The 22,146-nt window shown below is 40.2% G+C and overlaps 1 protein-coding gene and 1 pseudogene across 2 annotated transcripts in view; one reads left to right on the forward strand and one right to left on the reverse strand.

The window, feature by feature from the left end:
- Positions 1 to 4,185: 4,185 nt before the first annotated feature.
- Positions 4,186 to 10,063, reverse strand: LOC111182585 (small ribosomal subunit protein uS5 pseudogene; annotated as a pseudogene).
- ABCB1 (ATP binding cassette subfamily B member 1) overlaps positions 10,040 to 22,146 on the forward strand; it is a 112,136-nt gene continuing 100,029 nt past the window's right edge. Inside the window, exons 1-3 of one of the 2 annotated variants that reach the window (XM_022588333.3) lie at positions 10,040 to 10,143; positions 10,705 to 10,778; positions 16,095 to 16,155. In XM_022588333.3, the coding sequence (XP_022444041.3) occupies positions 10,711 to 10,778; positions 16,095 to 16,155 (129 nt within the window). In that variant the 5' untranslated portion in view covers positions 10,040 to 10,143; positions 10,705 to 10,710. The remainder of the gene's footprint in view (positions 10,144 to 10,704; positions 10,779 to 16,094; positions 16,156 to 22,146) is intronic. The other variant, XM_089917743.1, reaches the window with a different exon arrangement.

A 22,146-nucleotide genomic window follows, 5' to 3' on the forward strand; every position in this document is an offset into this window, starting at 1 on the left:
TTCACATGTGGCTAAGTAGGTTACTTATCATTTTTCACTGTTATCAAATAAAGCAGCAATTGACATCTTTGTGCCTGATATTTTTCCTGTACTTTGGATTTTTTTTTAAACTCAACACTACACTTTACTTTTTCTTTCAATATTTATTTATTTTGTTTATTTATTTTCCTTTTTATTTTTATTTTTTGGTTGCATAGTGTCTTAGTTGTGGCACATGGGATATTTGTTGAGGCATGTGGGATCTTTTTGTTATGGCGTGCGGTCTGCTTGGGCTTCTCTCTAGTTGTGGTGTGAGGGTTTTCTCTCTCTAGTTGTGGTGCATGGGAGCCGGGGCATGTGGGCTCTGTAGTTGTGGCGCATGGGCTCTCTCATTGAAGTGCGCAAGCTCAGTAGTTGGGGTGTGTGGGCTTAGTTCCCCCACTGCATGTGGGATCTTAGTTCCCTAACCAGGGATCAAACCTGCGTCCCCTGCATTGGAAGGCAGATTCTTTACCACTGGACCACCAAGGAAGTCCTTGGATTATTTCTTTAGAACAGATCTCCTAAAACTGAATTGAGTCAAACATTTAGAGTATATATTGCCACATTATTTCCTTATTCATTTTAATAATTTTCATTTCCGACCTATTTTACTTCACTTGTGTGAACACTTGATAATCTCATTTTTCAAAATATCTTTGCTGTTTTAATTTTAATTTCTTTGTAGTTAGTGTGAACATTTCACTATGTCCTACATTGTTCACCAAAGTACTTTGTTCACCAAAGTACTATTGCCTTTCTGTGCGTGAATTGCCTATTTTTGTATTTTGCCCAGTTCTATTTGGGCTTTTGAATTTTCTTATACACTTATATGAACTCTTCAAATATTAAGAATATTAATCCATTGTGATATTTACAATGAGGAGCTATTTGGTTAACTGTCGCCTTTAAATCTGAATTTATTCAAAATAATTTTTGTGTTCCTTTTAGCTTTATTTCAAACAATTATTTATAATTATTTCCATATCATTATTTACTTTCAATGTCCATCACTAGCCCTTTTCTGACATTACACTTGTACTCTCAAGTTGTTAATTTTTATTCCTGTTTTATTCCATTTATCATCTTTATTAGCCTATCTGGGTAATAATACTACTTACTCAATACCAAACACTTTTCAAGTCTTACCCAGTTTACTTCTTACAAAAACCTTAGGTGGCTTCTGCTATTGTCTCCATTTTAACAACGCACAAATCAAGGTTTGAGTAGCCTGTCCAAAGCCAGTCAGTCGACAAGTGATGCAGTTAGAATTCGAAGCCTCCTGAGCTTCACTTCATTCTCATCTTTCCCTTGATCTTACTGTCGTGTCCTCTCTCCCATTAATTCTGCAATTCATTTTAAAAATCTTCTTGCGCTATTAAGGGAGGTTTATTTTAGTAGAAGACAGAGACTTACTCAGAGGGATGATTCACTAATGGAGTTTTAAGGATGCTACTAGAGGCTGATAAAGGCTATAGAACTTTCAAAGCACCAACTTAAGCCGTTGACCCACTGGTCTGATTTCTATAAAGCTGTCTCTGACATCAGACACTGAACACTTACTGGTCTCAACAAGTATGTGTTGAATCTTTATTTGTGTAAGTTGCTGTGCTATTAAAATATAAAAAGAAATGCCTAATCATATAAAACAGTAGTGATGAATACCAAATGAGAGGTATAGATAATTAACCGTAGGATGGGGGTGGGTAAAAATCACTTCTGGTTAGTACAGACAGAGAAGGGTTCTCAGAGGAGTAAAATTCAGGCTTCTGTTTGTCATTGACTTGATACATGGCTAAATCACTTAGTTTTAAATTTATTTATTTTATTTTTATATTTGTCTGCGTTGGGTCTTCGTTGCTGCATGCTGGCTTTCTATAGTTGTGGCAAGCGGGCTCTAGAGCGCAGGCTCAGTAGTTGTGCCTCAGGGGCTTAGTTGCTCTGCGGCATGTGGGATCTTCCGGGACCAGGGCTCGAACCCGTGTCCCCTGCATTGGCAGGAGGATTCTTAACCACTGCGCCACCAGGGAAGTCCAGTCACTTAGTTTTTTCTTTTTTCTTTTTTTTACTTAGTTTTAAATTAAGTCAATTAGTTATCTTCTGATCACCATTTCACCCAAGTTAAGGCTGTTGCATCCATTGGTTAAACAATGTCAGGAAAAATAATTTCCTTAGAGAGCAATATACTCACATTAAGAACTTCTGTTTTAAGTGCATGCATGCTTAGAAACAATCTGATGTAATCTAGCGTGAGTGCAGGTACAGTCGTTCAATGTCCCCTGTCATTAAGATAGTCATACATCCTTTGTACATGAAATGACTTACACACAAATGGGTGGAGAGTGTGTGGATCCTTGATTATTGTTACCACAGCTGTCATTTGTCTTGCTCTTTGGACTGAAACTTCAGGTGTATTCTTTCTCTGGCTCAGGTCAATGGAGTACATCAACGTGAATTTGTGCTCCTTTTTATAGACTAGTGAACCTTGATTTCGGACTCAGATTGGCTAAATAGAAGAGATAGGAGAAATAGGGGAAATGAATTATTGGAGAGAGCAGGGAAAGAAGAACACAGGATTTACAACAAAAGAGTCATGGGAAGAAGAACCTCCTGAAGAATTAAAAATTCTCTTCTTAGGAGAAGAAGGAAAAGTAGGTGAAAGCATAATAGATAAAATGTAAGAGTGGCTTGAAAAGATAATGAAGGGTTAAGGGAGCTAGGATATAAATGTTCATCTAAATATACAACCAGAGAGCCTTTACATTCTTCAGAATACATTTTTAGTCAATGCTTGTTGACTGACAGAAACACATATAACGGATTTTCTATTAATGGCAGAATTTAAAACTTCTGAAAATTCTACATTAAAGAAATAAAAATATTTATTAACACATTTACAGAAATTAAAAAGCAAGGAATTGGAATTAAGATTCATTTGTGAGTAGTTTAATAGGCTGTAAGATAAAGAGAACTAATGAAAGTAGCTAAAATACTGGTGGTTTCACATCTAATATCTAATATTTCAATGCACTGAGAGAAACTCACCATTTATGGGACTTATATGGCAAATACACTTTACATTTAAAATTGAATTGTCTGGAAGTGTTGGTGAGGATGCGGATAAAAGGGAACCATTGTGTACTAAAGGTTGGAATGTAAATTGGTGCCATCATTATGGAAAACAGTATAGTGGTTCCTTAAAAAATTAAAAATAGAACTACCTTATGGTCCCAGCAATTCCATTTCTCGGTATTTACCTGAAGAAACCAAAAACACTGGCTCAAAAAGATATATACACGCCCATGTTCCTTGCAGCATTATTTACAATACCCAAGATATGGAAACAACCTAGGTGTCCATTGATGGAAGAAGAGAGAACGAAAATGTGGTATATATATATATATACAACACAATATTATTCAGCCATAAAAAAGAGTGAAATCTTGCCATTTTTGACAACATGGATGACCTTGAGTGAACTAAGTTCACTAAGTTCACTAAGCTAAGTGAACTAAGTCAGACAGAGAAAGACAAATACTGGCTGATCTCACTTATATGTGGAATCTTAAAAACAAACAAAAAAACAAGCTCATAGATAGAGAGTAGATTGGTGGTAACCAGAGGCTGGGGGTGGGAGTGGGAAAAATGGGTGAAGGGAGTCAAAAGATACAAATTTTCAGTTATAAAATAAATAAGTCATGAAGATGTAATGTACAGCATGCTGACTATCGTTAATAATACTGTATTGCATATTTGAAAGTTACTAAGAGAGTAAAGCCTAAAAGTTCTTATCACAAGAAAAAAAACCTCTGTAACTATACATAGTGACAGATGTTAACTAATTGTGGTGATCATTTCACAATATATACAAATATTGAATCATTATGTCGTACACCTGAAATTAATACATGATGTGTATCAATTATATCTCAATAAAAAAAGATTGAGTTGCTTGGTAGATCTTTGAATATTAGTTTTGCTTGACGTAGGGTAAAAAGGTATGTTTCAGAAGAGGTTAATTTTTTTTTTTTTCTGGCTTCATTCACTTTATTCTTCTCATATAAAACTACGTGGTGGGGCTTCCCTGGTGGTGCAGTGGTTGTGAATCCGCCTGCCGATGCAGGGGACACGGGTTTGTGCCCCGGTCCGGGAAGATCCCACATGCTGCGGAGTAGCTGAGCCCATGAGCCATGGCCGCTGAGCCTGCGCGTCCGGAGCCTGTGCTCCGCAACGGGAGAGGCCACAACAGTGAGAGGCCCGCGTACAGCAAAAAAAAAACAAAACAAAAAAAACTATGTGGTGGCTATAGCTGGAGCCTGGGTCCTCTGCGCAGAAATTCTGGTGTGGGTCTTTACAAGATGGTCAGTGAATTCCTGATACGGAGACTTGGTAAACACCATCTCTCTCCAGAGAACAGGAGTGAGATAACTGTAGGTCTTGGAAATGGCATCAAAAAGTTGCCCAGGGTGGTGGTGCAGCCCTTGGCAGAGGTGTAGTGGTCGTCAATTCCGGCCATCATCAGTACCTTCTTGGGCACAGGGGCTGAGATGGTGTCAGTGCCCCTGGGGGCAGGGATGAAGCGCACCAGCACAGAGCAACAGTGGCCAGTCACCTTGCCGGGGATGGTATGGGGCTTGCCAATCTTGTTCCCCCAGTAGCCTGGCCGCGTGGGGACGATGCGGAGCTTGGCCAAAATGATGACCCCACGGAGGGCAGTGGCTACCTCCTTAGAGCACTTGACATCCAAACCGACATGTCCGTTGTAATCCCCAGTGGCGTCAAATGCCTTGAACCTGGCCTTCCGGCCAGCACCGGTCTGCTTTTGCCAGGGATAATCTTCAAACCTCATCCTTGAGGCATGCCCTCCAGGAAAAAGTCAATGATCTCAGACTCCTTGATGGGCAGAGAGAGGAGATAGATCTCGTCCAGGGACTTGATCTTCGTGTCCTTGACCAGGCGGCCCAGCTTGGTGACAGGGAGCCACTCCTTGTCTTCTGCCTTGCCTCCATGAGCTCCGTGGCCTCCTCGGAAGCCACCGCGGTCTCCTATTCCAGGCCCCCTCCCCGCCCACCTCCGGGCCCTTCCCCAGCACTGGCTTCATCCGCCGTCTGCTGTTTTTAAGGAGGAGAAGAGCGAGGTCAACGTTACTTTGGATGGCAGACAGTTTCAAAGAATATAAGGCAGCTAGCCTGACAATGGTATTTATGATATCTCTGCCACAGGAAAAGCACTACATGAACTGCAGTACAAACAAAAAAACAATAAAACACACAATCCCAGTCTATCTGGGCCAGAAGAACTTGTATAAATAAAATAATCTACAATCTCCCTGAAGGCAGAATATAATGTTTACACTATCTGTCACTACAATTTAGCACAGTTTTTGGCTCATGGCAGGCACGCAGTAAATGTTTGTGGAACAAATATTGACTGAACTGAGGCCCAGAATTATGAAGAAATATCCCAGTAAGTATAAGCATAATTTTAAAAAATTTAAGCAGCATAAAAATAAGACCCAAAAGCCTTTATATAATTTTATACTTAGTCCACATTTTTCTGAGTCAACCTGCACATTCATTTTTTTCTATTCCCTTAAAACATGGTTACTGAACATTTATTATGTGCCAGACATTGTTTCTAGGTTCTTCAAACAAAATAGCTTCTGACATCTGAGTAAAGACCTGAAAAAATGAAGAAATGGGTCATATGGTACAGCTAATTTAAGGGAGTCAAGACATGCAAAGGGGCTGCTTTCTAAGGGGTTTCACCAGAAATTAATGAGGCTCAAAGAGGAAGTGTCTACTCCAGCTCTTTATTATCAGGAGTGGCTGGCAGTAATGTGAGATAGGAGTCAATTCTTTAAAGTCAAAGACTGTGGCTTGGGTGTAGCTAGAACTACTATAAATGCCCGGAGGAAGAAGCATGCTTGCGTGATCAAAGAACAGAAGGCTGATGAGACTGGAAGTGAATAACCCAGGAAAGAGTAAAAGGAGATGAGGTCAGAGGTGAGAGGGGCCGGGTCTTGGAGGGACTTATAGGCCATAGGAAGTACTTTGGATTTTACTCTCAGTGAGAGAGGAAACCATTGACTTCACCTACTCTTAACAATAGACCCTGGGGAGGGGAAGGTGGAGAGGGACTGTTAAAGAGGGTAAAGGTATTGAATTGTGCATTTTTTGGATTTCTTGAGTTTCTTTTCCTCGATTTACATCTTTGTTTTTATGGAGCACATTTTCCTGTTTCTTCTGAATAAACAGCACACGGGAGATGAAAAAACATGGGGGTAAAGGTAGAAATAGAGACCATTTTTGAAGTTATTGCAATATTTGCGGTGACAGATGCTGGGGAAAGTGGCAATAAAGGTGTGAAATGAAACTGTATTCACTCATTTTCTTTATTATTTTGGTACTGTTTTTTCCCCTCTTTTGCTCCTTTGAAAGTAAGGGAATACAGGGAATAAATAAATGTAGCTATATACATGAGTGCCAAGGAAGGGCAAAAATAGACTGAGAAGGGGATTTTATTACTGATATATAGCAATTGTGGGTGTTTAACATGTTTGAGGCACTGTACAAGCCTTTTAAATACACAAATCACTTAATTTTGCAATAACTCCATGAGGTACCACTACTATTTTCTTTTTACCAAAGAGGCAACTCAGGGACTGGAAAGTTAAGCAACCTGTTCAAACCTACACAGCAAAAACAGCAGAAGTAGTACTCGAATGTAAGTCCAGGTTGTTTGTGGAGTCAGGTACCAAAAAAGAACATTGCTGTAAATTAATTTAAAGATTTACATGTGGAAAAGCACAGAGTGAAAGAGAGAGCAAATCATCTGAGAGGTGAGTTGGGCTGAAATGGAGTGAACACCCATGGATGTGTTGGGGGCAAGGGAGAGAGTGTATGGAAGTGAGATGAATGAAGATAGAGAGAGAGTGTGCTACAGTCCTTAAAAGCCAAGGGGAGGGCTTCCCTGGTGGCACAGTGGTTGAGAGTCCGCCTGCCAATGCAGGGGACACAGGTTCATACCCCGGTCCAGGAAGATCCCACATGCCGCAGAGCAGCTGGGCCCGTGAGCCATGGCCGCTGAGCCTGCGCCTCCGGAGCCTGTGCTCCGCAACGGGAGAGGCCACAACAGTGAGAGGCCCACGTACTGCAAAAACAAACAAACAAAAGCCAAGGGGAAACTCTCAGATATGAAATAGTTCAGATTAAGGAGGCACTGCAGGATTTCTAAGATGGAGTCATAAGATACAAATATTTCACAGGGTGGGGTGGGAGGCTCGAAAAGGCAGTGTATGAGAGTGTACTATAGTAGTGTACCATGGTGTAGGAGTGGTTAAGAGTGTATTTATGAGGGCTGGGAGCTGGACTGCTTTCAAGTCCTGGGTCAGCTGCTTACCAATTGTGTGACTTTGGGCACACAATGTCAACCTCAGTTTCTTTCACTGTAAAATGTTAGTAACAATAATAGTACATACATCAGAGGATAATTGTGGGGATTAAATGAGTTAATCTCTTTCAAGTGCTTGGGAAAATTCCTAGTACACGGCCAGTGCTTACTCAAGGTTTGTTATTATTATTCCCACAGGTACGTACAGAATAGACCGCAGCAGGGATGCAAATCTTGAGTGTTGGGAGAGTACAGACAAGTTGGTGAAAGGACTACTTGCCAGTGGAGGGCAGGAAGGTACAGAATTATGGGGAGGCACACTTCAAAAAGGAAAAATAGCTGCTTGTGTGAAGGTGTGTGAGTCAAGACTTGCAAAGGGGCTGCTTTCTAAGGGGTTTCACCTGAAATTAATGAGGCTCATAGAGGAAGTGCCTAGTCCAGCTGTCTGATATTACCAGGAGTGGCTGGCAGTAATGTGAGACAGGAGTCAAAGTCTTTAAAGTCCAGGCCTATGGCTTGGGAGTAGCTGGAACTGTCCACTGTTTTAGGTCCATTGTATTTTATGTCCATATCTTCATGTCGGTGGAGCAAAGCAACTAAAATATATACATAACATATATATATAGTAGAAAGACAGAGCTTTACTAAAAATTCTCTGGGCTATTATGATCCTTAAACTATGTATGTCCTTGATAGAGATTTTCACTTGAAGCTTAAGCCTGTAGAAATAGTGCAATCAGCATAATATATGTAATACTTAAAAAAATCCTGTTAGCCATAAAAAACAATGAAATAATGCCATTTGCAGCAACATGGATGGACCTAGAGATTATCATACTAAGTGAAGTAAGTCAGACAAAGACAAATGTCACATTACTTTTATGTGGAGTCTAAAAAAAATGATACAAATGAACAAATGAACAAAAAACAGAAATAGACTCACAGACATAGAAAACAAACTTATGGTTACCAAGGGGGAAGGGGGGAGAGATAAACTAGGAGTTTGGGATTAACATACACACTGTTATATATAAAATAAACAATGAAGACCTACTGTATAGCACAGGGAGGTATATTCTACATCTTGTAATAAACTATAATGGAAAAGAACCTGAAAAAGAATATATATATGTAACTAATGGAATCACTTTACTGTACACCTGAAACTAATACAACATTGTAAATCAACTATACTTGAATTAAAAAAAAAATCCTGCATTGTTTTAGGGAGGATTTAGGGGGGACTTATTTTCAAGGGTACAAAATATATAACAAGATCACATAAACTAAAGGTGGGACAAGGTAAAACAGAACTGGAAACAAAGAGCAGAGGCATGAATCAGATTAAAAACACATGGGAGAAAGAGGAACTCTTCATACATTTGCCCCAGGTGGAACACAGGGTTAGTGTTACCCCTTTAAATAGTTGGGCCAATGCTGTACACACACATATACAATTAGAACACAGAGAAAATGAGTGGCTTGTTAGAGGGTCTAATTAACAGTTTGTAAAGAAAGAAACCTTATCACATGGCTAAGAAAAAAATCAAGGCAAGGAAAATCTGGAATAAAGGATGGAAAGAAAATTATGGCTTTGAAGTATGAGTTACTTAAAGTGCGGAAAATACACTATGCAGTAAAAAATAAAAGGATTTTCTTCTTTTACACTTTTGCAGCGAGCTGAGAGTAACTCCTGTAACTTGGAGACCACAGACAAAAAGTTACAACATCCATTTCCCCTGGGTTGATAAGTACATAAAGCTCCGATGTGAGTTAACGCTGCTTTATGAATTTGAATTGTGAAGATTGCACTTTTCAACAACTTGAGGAAAAGAGAGGACCAGAAAAAAACTGTAAATGGTAACAGTAAATATGGAATTAAATTACCACTAACGTAATATGCTAAAATACACGATACTTTAAGAATCCGAATTAAAATATAAGTTTTAAAACGCCTTGAGAAAAACATGGGCATTCCCCTGATGGCTACAATCCGAAAAGATTACATTCTTTTAATTACATTTCCACCCTGAAATGTCCGTTTCGACTTATACGATTTTTAAAAAAAATCTTCCTACTTCTTTCTATTTCTCTTCAAATAAAACATGAACACATACACCTTAGAAACTGTCTAACATACTGAAGAAAGATCTGCAGAAAAATTTCACCTGGCCTTTTTAAAGGTGCTGCTTGGAAGGGAATTTTAACTCGTTTTAACTACAGAATGGGCAGTAGTATCTACTCGAGCCACAAGGAGCGAATTGTATATTCACATTTATATCTATCTATCTACACATACTTTGGTGGATATGGAGACTTGTTTGGAATTGTACAGACAGGCCCCTATGAATGTGCAAGTCCTTGATGAGTCAGCTGATAAGCGTTCCTCTACTCGTCCTTTTGCTGAGGGGCAACAGAAGCGAGGACATTCCTCTAGCAATTCCAACCAGTTTCGTAACTTGTCGAGCAATCTGCGTTCAATCGAGCGGTCCCGAGCGGTCCGGCTGATTGGCTGGGGAGCGGAGCACCAGGGTGTGGTCTGCGCGCTCCCTCCTCGCTCCCTTCGGCACGGGAAGCCCGTGCGCATTCGGGCAGCGGCTCCTCTAGGCTCGGCGGCGGCGGCGGCGGCGGCGGCGGCGGCCGGTGCTCGCATCCGCCGCGACTTTCCGCTGGAGTCTGAATCTCTTCTTCCAAGATTCACGTCTTAGTGGACGTTCCAAGAGAAAGCCCGAGGTAGGGAAGCACGAGGCTGGGGACTAGAGGGAGATGGTTCGCGGGAAGGGCGCGCTCTCCAATTTCTTGAGCTTGGTCCCTGTGGGAAGAGGGCTTCGGAGGAGAGGGAGGGGGAGATTCCACTTGGCAAGTCCAAGGGGACCAAGTGAGGTGAGACTTATTCTCAGTCGGGGAGCTCCTGGGGCACCCCAGCCCCTAGTTTTCGGTGCTAGCCACGCGTCCTGGAGTTTGCTGCCCAGAGCCCGCAGAGACAGCGCGGTGTCGGAAGCCTGGCTCTGAGCCCGCGGGCTGGTGGACGGCGAGGCGAACCACCGAGAGGCAGAGCCGCAGTGAAGGCGGGCGAAGTCCGGGCCGCGCCGCACCGCTGCAACTCTGCTCGCTTGCGGAGGCTGGATGCTGGGCGCGGAGGCAAGTTTGTGCGGGGACCATCGCGCCTGCGAGCGGCTGGAGCACCAGGGCGAGCGCCCCGCCCTTCCGTTCCTCGCGCGGGACTCAAGTTCAGCCTCACCTCTGCCTTCCGCGGATCTTGCGTTTGGCTAATCCGCTGTGGTTTCTCCTCAGGTCGCGATGGATCTTGAAGAAGGCCGCAGTGGAAGAGCAGGGGGGGAGAACTTCTTGAAAAGGGACAAGAAAAGGTAGTCTGTTTCATTTTCAAACTTTACACGGCTTGAGAGATTTGGGAAATTTGTTTCTAGCCTTCAGCTCTGAAATAAATGATCTGCTGCTGCTGCTGCTGCTGTTTATCTTAAATGCAAGCAGTTGCAGAAGTTCGCTGGCTGAGTTGAGCACAGCGTTTGCATGGTGAGCTTCTACCTCAGCTTTCTGGTCCCATACAGGCCAGTGCTCATTTTCTTTTCGGTGTTTTATAACCTGCTTTACAAGTGATGTTGGTCGCCGACGAGCCTGAACCATGTGCTGCTTGTGTTCTGTTTTGTGGTCCTTTGTTCCTTCTGGTAAAACAGTCACATAAACATTGCATGTTTGTGGCATGGCAGATGGGACAGAAGGCCACAACTGCATTTAAGCATTTTTTTTTTTTATTTTAAGGCAATGAATAGCTCACCCTTGTAGAAGAAATTGTGAGAGGAGTGTACTACCAAAGAAGTTACTAGAATGGTGTGAAATTATCCTGATTATATATAGAGTTGGTACTGTAACCACATAGGGAGGATAACTATCTTAAGTGAATTTTGATCACAGTGCAGTGTCTGTACATGAAATTTAAAATTTTGCTCAATAAGCTTTTTGTTAGTAATAAATTGTAAAATAAAACAATTTAGTAAATATATTAATATTATTAGAAACCAAGCTTTTCAGTGTAAGAGAAAAGGAATACAAATGTGGTCATTAAATAAGCTTTTTAAAAACAATGTTAAATTTGAATTAGAAACTTCAGCGTGATTTCATGATTTTTTTAAATAGTTCAGTTTCTGTCCACTGAAAGGGATAGTGGCAAATTGCACACTTAGTGTCAGATCTTGGTTTCTCAATATCGTTCATTACAAAAAGAATCTGCGCCCCATAGAGAAAGGGCTAATACCAATTGAGCCTGAGCCTGGAGTAGCTTTGTGGTACCTGAAAACAGTTAGTGGAGTTCAGGGCAGTTGTCAAAAAGGACAAAGGAGCTGGCTTGAAGGGGCTTCCACTGGCCGAATCTGGGACAGTTTGAGCGTCAAAAAGAATAATGACTGTACTCGACTGTGAAATACTGAATAAATGAATTCTTAATAAAATTATGAGAGGAGGAGGAAAACTAAGGGTGAGACAAGTAGAGAGAGAGAGAGAGAGAGAGAGAGAAACTTCTTTACAGAAAAATGCCAGCTATCATATTGAAACCTGCATTGTTATAATTGATTCGGGCAAGGATTGCCAATGGATCCTAAAGCACTCAGAGAAAGGCTGAATCTAAGAATTAGCCACAATTCTTAATTGGAAAAAGGAAAGTGTGGTTTTCCAGTGGAGAGATTTTGCAGTTAGGAACCTTGACCAAATGATCAGACCTGGCCTGGCTCATGGTGGAATAGACTTTAGTGACACGGCACCACCACGAAGTAGGTTTGCAAATCATTCAGTGAATCCAATCAAGCTTCCAGACTAATGCTGCCCAATAGAAATATAATGTGAACCACATTTGTAATTATTAAGTTTCTAATAGCAACATTTAAAAAGTAAAAAGAAACAGGTGAAATTAACTTTTAAAATATATTTTAGGGATCCAAGTATATACAAAATATTATCATTTATACATGTAAACAGAATTATTAACAAGAGGGTTTACATTCTCTTTTTCATACTAAGTCCTCAAATATGGGTATTTCATACTTATTGCACGTCTCAGTTTGGACTAAGTTTGAAACAGCCATATCCAAGATGTGGGACATTTTATAAGACATCTGTTTTTGTTCCTATAAAAAGTCAATGTTTGGCGGGGGTAGGTGGGGAGGAGGACTTCTAGATTTAAAAGAGAGACTAAAGAGACAAAACCACCAAATGTGATGTGTGAGCCTTTATTACATCAGTTCCAAAAAAGGAAAAACCTATAGAAAACATTCTTGGAAATTTTCAATGTGGATTGGATATTAGATGATATCAAATTGCTGTTAATTTTATTATATGTGATAATGGTAGGAAAACGTGTGAAGTGCCATGATGTTTGCAGCTTACTTTCAAATAGTTCAGCAAAATTTTAACAGTTATATATTTTGTTATGCAGATAAAGAAAATATGGTCAAAATGTTCACAGTTGTTGAATCTAGGTGAATTTTTTATGGGTAGTCTTATTACTGTTCTTTAGATTTTTTTGTTTATTTGAAAACTTGCATAATAAAAAACTCCCAAATAAACAAAAAGAAAATAGATTACAAAGAGTGGAAGGTAGATATTTCCCCGTTTTGTTTTTGACTTTTAAACTTGGTACCTTAAACAACTATGTATTTTTGACACAAACACTTAGGGATATTGGAGTAAGAAGTATTAAGGGTGTGTGGAAGGAAATGATAAAGACATTTGACAGGTTGGTGGTTTCCAGAGGTGGAGGAAAGGGGGGCAAAATGGGTGAAGGGAGTCAAAAGGTACAAGTTTCCAGTTATAATATAAGTCATAGGGACGTAATGTACAGCGTGGCAACTATAGTTAATAATACTATATTGCATATTTGAAAGTTGCTAAGAGAGAAAATCTTAAAAGTTCTCATCACAAGGAAAAATATTCTATGACTCTGTATGATGACAGATGTTAACTAGACTTAACTGTGGTGATCATTTCACAATATATGCAAATATCAAATCATTCAGATTTGATACAGATCATACAGATTTAGGTGAACTGTGCAAGTAGAACCTGGAAGACTGCTGAACCAGTTAAGTCTTGCAGTGCACACTTTATAATTCAGGCATAACACACCAGACAATTTGTACACCTGAAACGAATACAATGTTGTATGTCAGTTATACCTCCATTTTTGAAAAAGATGTTCAATAAATATTTGTGGGACATTTACTTATATTCTTCAAAAAATAAAATAGAGGCCATATTTTGAAAAACAGAAAAAAGATTCGTTTGAGCCTGCACATACCTTCATTTTATTGTTGATTCTTATCATGGCCTATAGACTTTGCTTTTCAAACTAGAATTTTTTTTTTTTTTTTTTTTTTTGCCGCACGCGGGCCTCTCACCGTTGTGGCCTCTCCCGCTGTGGAGCACAGGCTCCGGGCGCGCAGGCTCGGCGGCCACGGCTCACGGGCCCAGCCGGTCTACGGCATGTGGGATCCTCCCGGAGCAGGGCACGAACCCGTGTCCCCTGCATCGGCAGGCGGACTCTCAACCACTGCGCCACCAGGGAAGCCCTAGAAATTGTTTTTTTTTTTGGTTAAGTACCTCTTATTAAATTGTGCTCACCATTACTGATTTTAATATGTTCTTAATAAAACTATATATTTATATATATATAGTCTATTGAGTTTTGAGCAGTTTTATTGAGATATAATTGACCTACAACACCATGTAAGTTTAAAGTGTACAGCGTATGGTTTGGCTTATAAATATTGTGAAATATTACCACAACAAGTTTTGCTAACGTCCATCATCTCATATAGATAAAAGAAAAATGTTTTCTTATTGTGATGAGAACGTTTAGGATCTACTCTCCTAACTTTTATATATATGTGTATATATATATCATGCAGCAGTGTTAACTGTAATCTTCTTGTACATTACATCTCCAGTACTTCTTTATTTTATAACTGGAAGTTTGTACCTTTGGACCAGCTGCCTCTCATCCCCTCTCCCCCCTCTAATAACCATAAATCTTATTTCTTTTTCTGTGAGTTTTTTTTAAAACTATATTTGAAATTATAAAGAAGCACGTGGCTTTGCTAATAGGTATAATGCTTGGGTAGTAGTACCATTTGGCATATTTGTATTTGTTAAGATTCTTTATTAAAATGAGGCTTGATAAGCGACTTTTGCCATTTGTCAGCACTGTGTTTGAGCGGATGGGGATAAATGAGTCTTCTAGGAGGGGTGAGAGTCAGTTTATATGTGCATTTCCTTGCAATGCAGCGTCTCAGAATTCTGAGGTTGCACCAGATAGGCTGGTGTTCGGGAGTTAGACTTTGCAGTTTCAATCTTGGCCTTGTTCTAGCTGTGTGACCTTGGACAAATTAGTTAACTCTTCTCACCTGCAGTTCTCTTGTCTTTAAAGGAAGGACAAAAATGTGCCTGCCTCACAGAGATTAAGATTAAATGAGCCCCTGTATGGGAAGTGTTTACTTAGCCAGCGTCTGGAACATTATAAATTCTTCAGAGTAGCTGCAGTTTTAGAGAATGAAAAAATAAATAAAAAGCTTAGAGCTGAAACTCAATTATGTATAACTATTTTTTTTCCTCTCATCCTGATTCCAGGGATACTGAAACCACGCCTTTACTGGGAATAGGGTGGAATCAAATCTGAAGAGTTATGTTTGTGTATTTTGTGTGTTTTTATGTCCATTGAACATCACTCCAAAGCCAAATATGGGGTAGACGCTGGATTTTTTTTTTCTTTAGAAGTTGCTTCAACTCTTTGACTTTGCTTAGCGTAAAGAACAAAGATGAATTTACTTTTTGAACTGGAAAAGCTGTGTAAAAGTAATGTAATTCTTCCCTGAAATAGTCTTTCTTTTATAAATATGAAAATGTAGATGCGGAGGCCAGTTTTGGTTGGTTTGCTTTCGTATGCTAGGTGGCAGTTACATAGAATAGAAAACTAGTTACAGAGTTTTGAATCTGCGCTCAAAATACTTGACCTTCCTGTCTCTGCCTGAGGACCGCTTTTTTGCAGTTTACAAACCATCTTTTTTGATGGCAGTTTTTCTAGGTTGCATTTATTGCCTTAATGGTCCATTTAGGGCTCCAGACATCTTTTCAGAATTAGATTTACTCAAGGAAAGTGATTTAATCACCTTTCTCAGGGTAATTTATGCCCTGCATCTGTTTGCCACTCCTCTCCACTAGGTAAAGGGAATGATTAAGGATAATATCCAGGTAGATAGACTAGCTCTCTGCTGCTAGAATTACTCAGGTGATAATTAAGGGGATTAAGTCTGGAGAGCATGAATGATTTTCTAATTAGAAGAAAAACAGGAAGCTCTCTTTTTTTAGTATTATTTTTTCTAATTGCAAAAGTCTTGTGTCTCTGTGTATTCACCATAGAAAATTAGGAAATACCAAAGGCACAAAGAAGAAAATATTTTGGTAGAAATCTCAACACCCAGTGATAACCACATGTATAGATTTCTAAGGTATATGTAAACATACTTAAACTTCATAAATGGGATCGTATTATAACCTGTTTTTTAATAACATTGTAGACATGTTTCTTTGTCCTATTTGTTATTAAATATAAGCTCTATGTTAATTGGGTAATTAAAGATTTATATAGTTTTTAAAGTTTTATGTAATTCTATTGCTAGGTTTTTCAGTAAAAAAGATGAGAAGAAAGAAAAGAAACCAACTGTCAGTACTTTTGCAGTGGTGAGTTTGAATGTATTCACTATTCAAAGTGCTTTGGAAATTTGACTTCTCCTGATCTAGAAATGAGGTATTTCATCTGGTATAATACTTTCTTGGAGAGAAATTTGTTTGTATTTGTTAATGGAGAGGTAAAATGAATTCGTTTAATTTAGTTTGTTTTCAGGGGAATGCCAGTCATAACTTGCTGTGTACAATGAGCCTCCAGACTCACCCTTCCTAGCCTGGATTTCAGTATTCTCCTAGTTAGTTATGTCGTCAGTGATATGTTACCTATGCAAGCACTTCTCCCAGTGATGGTCTCAGCCATCTAGATAGAGGAAACCAGCCACGTGAAGTGTGGATCAAAGAAAAAACGGGGTGCCCTGTCGACAAGGGCCGTAATCCTGGCAGGTTTGCGGTCAAAGTCCCAGACACTCATATAATAGAAGTTAGCAATGGATTATTTATTACTATGACTTCGTACATGGCATTATTCTTCTGTGCTGAATAACTGAAAATCTGGAACTTGAAAACCTTAATATAATTAATTCTTTATCTTATTTTCTGGTTTCACGGAATATAATTAATTCTTTATCTTATTTTCTGGTTTCACAGTAGCTGCTTAGAAGCTTTTCTTTAATCAGATTTGGATTGAGACAGGCTGGTTGATGGTCTCTCTCTACCTGGATCCCTTTTTTTTTTTCCCCCCTGAGAATGCAGATTTAGGTGAACTGTGCAAGTAGAACCTGAAGACTGCTGAACCAATTAAGTCTTGTAGTGCACACTTTATAATTCAGGCGTAACACACCAGACAATTCTAAAATGTGTGTGTGTGGGGGGGTAATCCATCTTGTAAAATGAATATTAGTAAATTGAACAAGAAAATGCTTATAGGCAGGAAAAACGTGTTGCCTTTTACACCGAGCACTCTGGTTATCTTATAAGAACTTCATCTTCCCGCACTGCAGTTGCTCTTGCTGAAGTTCCACCTTTGAGTCTGTTTCCACTCTCTTTGGAATTTTGGGGCAATGAGGCTATGCACTTGGGTCATTCTCAGAAGGACTACTTGAATAATCAAGTGACAGTTTTTATTTGTTTTAGAGTTCATTCTTATATTCTTGTACTAAAAGAAGCTTTGATGTTAAAATAGGGTTTATTGCCAAGACTTAATTTCCGTTCTATCATTTGGAGACCAAAATATTTCTGTCTTTTGTAATTTTGTTTTATAAGTAACTTAGATTGAAAAAATCAGTCGTATGTTTTAGAAAATTTAACAGACCTAATATATAGAAGTGATACTATCAATACAATTGAGCCCACAAAAGAATAAACATCTGGAGTTTGAAGGCTAACAATTATAACGTAAATACAGCTCTTTATGCCATGTGTTGCACTAAATACTTACTATATCAACGCATTTAATCTTTACAACTCCCTTGAAGAGAGATACTATTATTATTCTAATTTTACAGATAGAGAAAGTGAGGTGAGACTTATTAACTTGCCCAGGAATCCTCAGCAGGGCCAAGATTCAGACCTAGGAAATTCATGTTGTAAATCACAGCGCTCAGGATGGCATAGAAGGAATATGTTCTAAGTCTTTTGAGGAAAAGCTGTACTATTTAAGTGGCGCTTTCTCATGCCTTTTTCTTGAAGAGCTGACATAGTTAACTGTGAACTTGTGTATAAAACGCATACAGACAGGGACACATTAAGAACATTTAACAGTAAAATGCCGATGCTGTTGGCATTGCTGATGCATAAAACTTTCCAGCTAAGACAAAAACTGATATGTGTTGGGCGTTTCCAAGAACCCCAGGTTTGATGATTCACTGGGAGGACTCACAGGACTCGGCATATTGCCATACTCGTGGCTGAGATTTACAGCCAAATCAGCAATGGGCAAAGGAAAGAGGGAGAGGTCCAAGAGAAGCCCCCAATGTCTTGTCCCAATGGAGTCAACTTTATTCCCCCAGCAATGAGCTGTGACAACACGTGTGAAATGCTGTCTGTCAGGGAAGCTCATTAGAGACTCAGTGCCCAAGGGTTTTTGACTGGGGGCTGATCACGTAGGGGCAGCGTGTACCAAAATTCCAGACTCACAGAAGGAAGGCAGACCTTCAGCATAAAGCACGTTGTTTGTACAAATAGTTTGGCCACTTTTGTCAGTTAGGGTGATGGTTACTCTCCCCAAAATCCAAATTCTAGATGCCAGCCAAGGGCTAACCTTGAATGCAGTCTCAGGCTTGCAGCGTTCACTGTTTTCTGTACACCATCCCTGTTAACTTTTTTCTAGTAGAAGACTTTTTGGCAGTCTTGAGAAAATGATGAAAAAGAGGTAAGGAATAGATTCAGATTTTTCTACTGGCCTTTATTTTATTTCTGTCAGGCTTTGTTTCAACATTTACAGAAATACAAAATAAAATCTAAAACAAGTGAGGAAACGGGACAATTGGAAATTGGGGTGGGAGCGATACAAGTTGGGCTACACTTCTTACACAAAGCGCTCCTTAAAGGTTAAACACCCTTGCTGCAGATTCAGCTCTGATCTTTCTACTTTATGTATCTTATTGAAACATTAATTTTTTTTCTAAATAGAGAATAGGTGGCAATGTTAAGTGCTTCCTCTGTGCCAGGCATCTGTTAAGCACCCATGTGTATTATTTAACTTCATCCTCACAGTGACCCTGTGATGTAGGAACTTGTGTTATTCTGATGGTCCAGATGGATGAAACAGACTCAAGAGAGGTTTAAGCGATGTATTCAGTCACACAGTCACATAGCTAGTAAGGGGAAAGGCCCAGAATTTTGCCAAGATCTGCTTACGCTACGTCCAGAGCTTTTAACAACGTTAATCGTTTATGATAGTATATGGTTGGTTAAAATTTTATTTCCCTGGAATTGAAGGGTTCTTTGTCGATGCTGTTGTTTTCCGGCCACTTGGTCATTCTTCACAGGAGACTTTACCACCTTGTTCAGTGTCTCCCTCTCCACCCCTGATACTCCTACTATCTTGGGTGACTTCTATGGTGTTATAAGGATATCCACTCTTTGACCTTCACAGCGGCAGTAACTTTTCCCTCCCCTTTATTCCAGCCACCCTCTCACATCCTGCATTTTGCTGTTGCTTGAAACTGTTCTACCTCCAAAGTACCATTTTGAAGCAGCCAGACTGAATTAGCCAGCCATCTCCTCTCTCTTCAATCTGCTCACTGTTTTCCTTGGACCTTGAGTCCCCTGACCCATCAGTTCCCCAATCAGCCCCTTCCTGTTTCCATTCCCTTTCTTTTTTTTTTTTTTTTTTTTGGTACGCGGGCCCCTCACTGTTGTGGCCTCTCCCGCTGCGGAGCACAGGCTCCGGACGCACAGGCTCAGCGGCCATGGCTTACGGGCCCAGCCACTCCGTGGCATGTGGGATCCTCCCGGACCGGGGCATGAACCCGTGTCCCCCGCATCGGCAGGCGGACTCTCAACCGCTGTGCCACCAGGGAAGCCCAATAAATATCTTTTAAATGTTGAATGAATGAATGAATGCGCTGACTTCTGCCTCCACCCAGGCACCATAGTAAGATCATGTTTGCCCTCTTGCCTGCTGAATATTACCTAAACCACTCCCCTGCCGGCACCTTCTACTTCTTTGCCTTGGGAAGTCCAACCCTTGGCTTTCAGTGCTGAGGATCCTTCCTCCTGTGTGGTTCTGGTTCGCCCCCTCACTTCCCTGTCAACATCTGACCAAACATTTTCCATTTCCTTGTACTTAAAGGGCCGTGATTATAGTGAAACTCCTGTTCTACATTTCACCTGATGTGTTACAACATTTTTTTGTCTACCTGCTCCCTCACTGTAAGCTCCTGAAAAGTTTTATTAACTGTTAGCTTTCTAAAACCGATAACAGTACCTGCTTGTGTTGTATGTTATTATATCCAATGCCTAATAAGGTTTCTTTTATTAACTATCATTTTTAGCCTCATTACAGCTATGTGACGCTTTCTGTGTATATGAGTATTTTCCTCATTTTATAAATGTAGAAACTGAAGCTCAAGGTTATTAAGAGACTTTTTCCCCCCAAAGTCTCCTTTCTAGTATATAACAGAGGCGGGACATTGCACTGAGGCTTTTGTCCTACTCAGCATTATGTTACCCCTTTCCTCAAAGCTTCTTGCCACTTTCCCTCCAGAAATCAATCTTGCCTCACCTCACAAATAAATATCAGGTTTGAACTGTCTCACCTTTGTCCTCATTCTCAGACATTTGTTTGTATCTGTGCTCACTTTTAGCTCATTCCTTCTAGCCTGAGATGAGGAGACATGCCTTTGCCTGTTGGAGAACCATCCTGCTTTTACAAAGTTTTATTTTGATTTTTCAAACATATAGAAAGGTGCAGTAGTAAAATTCATACTCATATAACCATTATCTATAACTAATAATGGTTAACATTTTGCCACACATTTTAGCTGGAATTAGAGATTTCATGATGTTTTCTAAGTAACTACCTCTGTTTATATCTCTTAAAAATTTTACTGCCAAACATTTTGCTCTAAAACATAATACAATGATCATATTTAACAAAATGAACAGTAATTCTGTAATACTATCTAATAGTCAGTTATATTCACGTTTTTCCAGTTAGCTCCCCCAAATGTCTCTTACAGTTGATTTGTTCAAAACAGGATCCAGTCAGTGATGATATTTGAATACTGTGTCTCTCCTGAATCTAGGTAGAACCCTTTTCTCCTTTTTTTGGGCTGCACTGCACTGCTTGTGGAATTCTAGTTCCCCGACCAGGGATCTAATCTGGGCCCTTGGCACTGAGAGCGTGGAGTCCTAACCACTGGACTTCCAGGGAATTCCAAACTTTTATCCTCTTTTTAAATGACATTGACCTGTGAAACAATAGTACCGATAGTCCTATAGAATGCTTCACTTTCTGGACGATTTTTATTACTTCCTTATGGTGTCATTTAACTTGTTATTCCATGCCTTGTATTTTTTTTTTTTTTTTTTTTTTTTTGCGGTACGCGGGCCTCTCACTGTTGTGGCCCCTCCTGCTGCGGAGCACAGGCTTCGGATACGCAGGCTCAGCGGCCATGGCTCACGGGCCCAGCCGCTCTGCGGCATGTGGGATCTTCCCGGACCGGGGCACGAGCCCATGTCCCCTGCATCGGCAGGCGGACTCTCAACCGCTGTGCCACCAGGGAAGCCCCTCCAAATTGTTCTTAATTCCACTCATTATTTCTTGCTAGATGATCTTGTCCACGCCCATGACTTCTGCTACATACGCTAGTGTCACAAAAGTACTCCTCAAACTGAATTTTCTCCTCGTATTCCCTGGATGGGCATGAAACAGGACCAAATGAGATTTCTCTGCCCCTTCTCTGTCCCCTTCCCCCCATATCTTTGCCTATTCTGGTTTGCCTTGTCTCAGTGAAGGGTACTTCTTGGTCAGTTAGCTTCTTCCTGCTGCTTCTACACCTCACACCCCAAGCCTGGGAGACCCCAGTCTTCTCTGGGCACACTGTGATCGTTCTTGCCTCAACTTAGCGTCCTTTCTGGTTGGAATGCCTTCCTCCTTGCTTTTAAGCCCTTGCTAAACTGTTAAAGCTGGGAGGAAGCATCACCTCTATGAAGCTTTTCCACAAAGGAGGCAATGACCCATTCGCTCAGTTTTGTATCTGCTCTACACTGTATACCATGCTGTCAAGGCATGCAGAATGTATATTGAATATACTTTTTTTGCTTTGCCTCCATCCTTTAAACACTCTGGAAGCAGGAGTTGTAACTTTGATATTTATTTCTGGCTTTTTTCAGTCATTGAGTAGGCATTTAGTAAATATTTATATTCATGGCCTGCTTGCTTTTATTATAATAGCCAGTGTTAGTTTTCGAGGTAAAGTGTCCTTGGGGTTGGTGATGAGGGGAAATCCTTGTGTATCAGCCATCTTCTCTTCCTCTACTGAGGAATTTGATACTTTGTCCATTTTATAGCCTCTGATAGAAGATACTAGATACTAA

The sequence above is a fragment of the Delphinapterus leucas genome, chromosome 9 (assembly GCF_059928025.1).
Source record: "Delphinapterus leucas isolate spDelLeu-1000000601 "Yukka" chromosome 9, BTC_Dleu_Yukka2, whole genome shotgun sequence".
NCBI classification, from domain to species: Eukaryota; Metazoa; Chordata; class Mammalia; order Artiodactyla; family Monodontidae; genus Delphinapterus; species Delphinapterus leucas.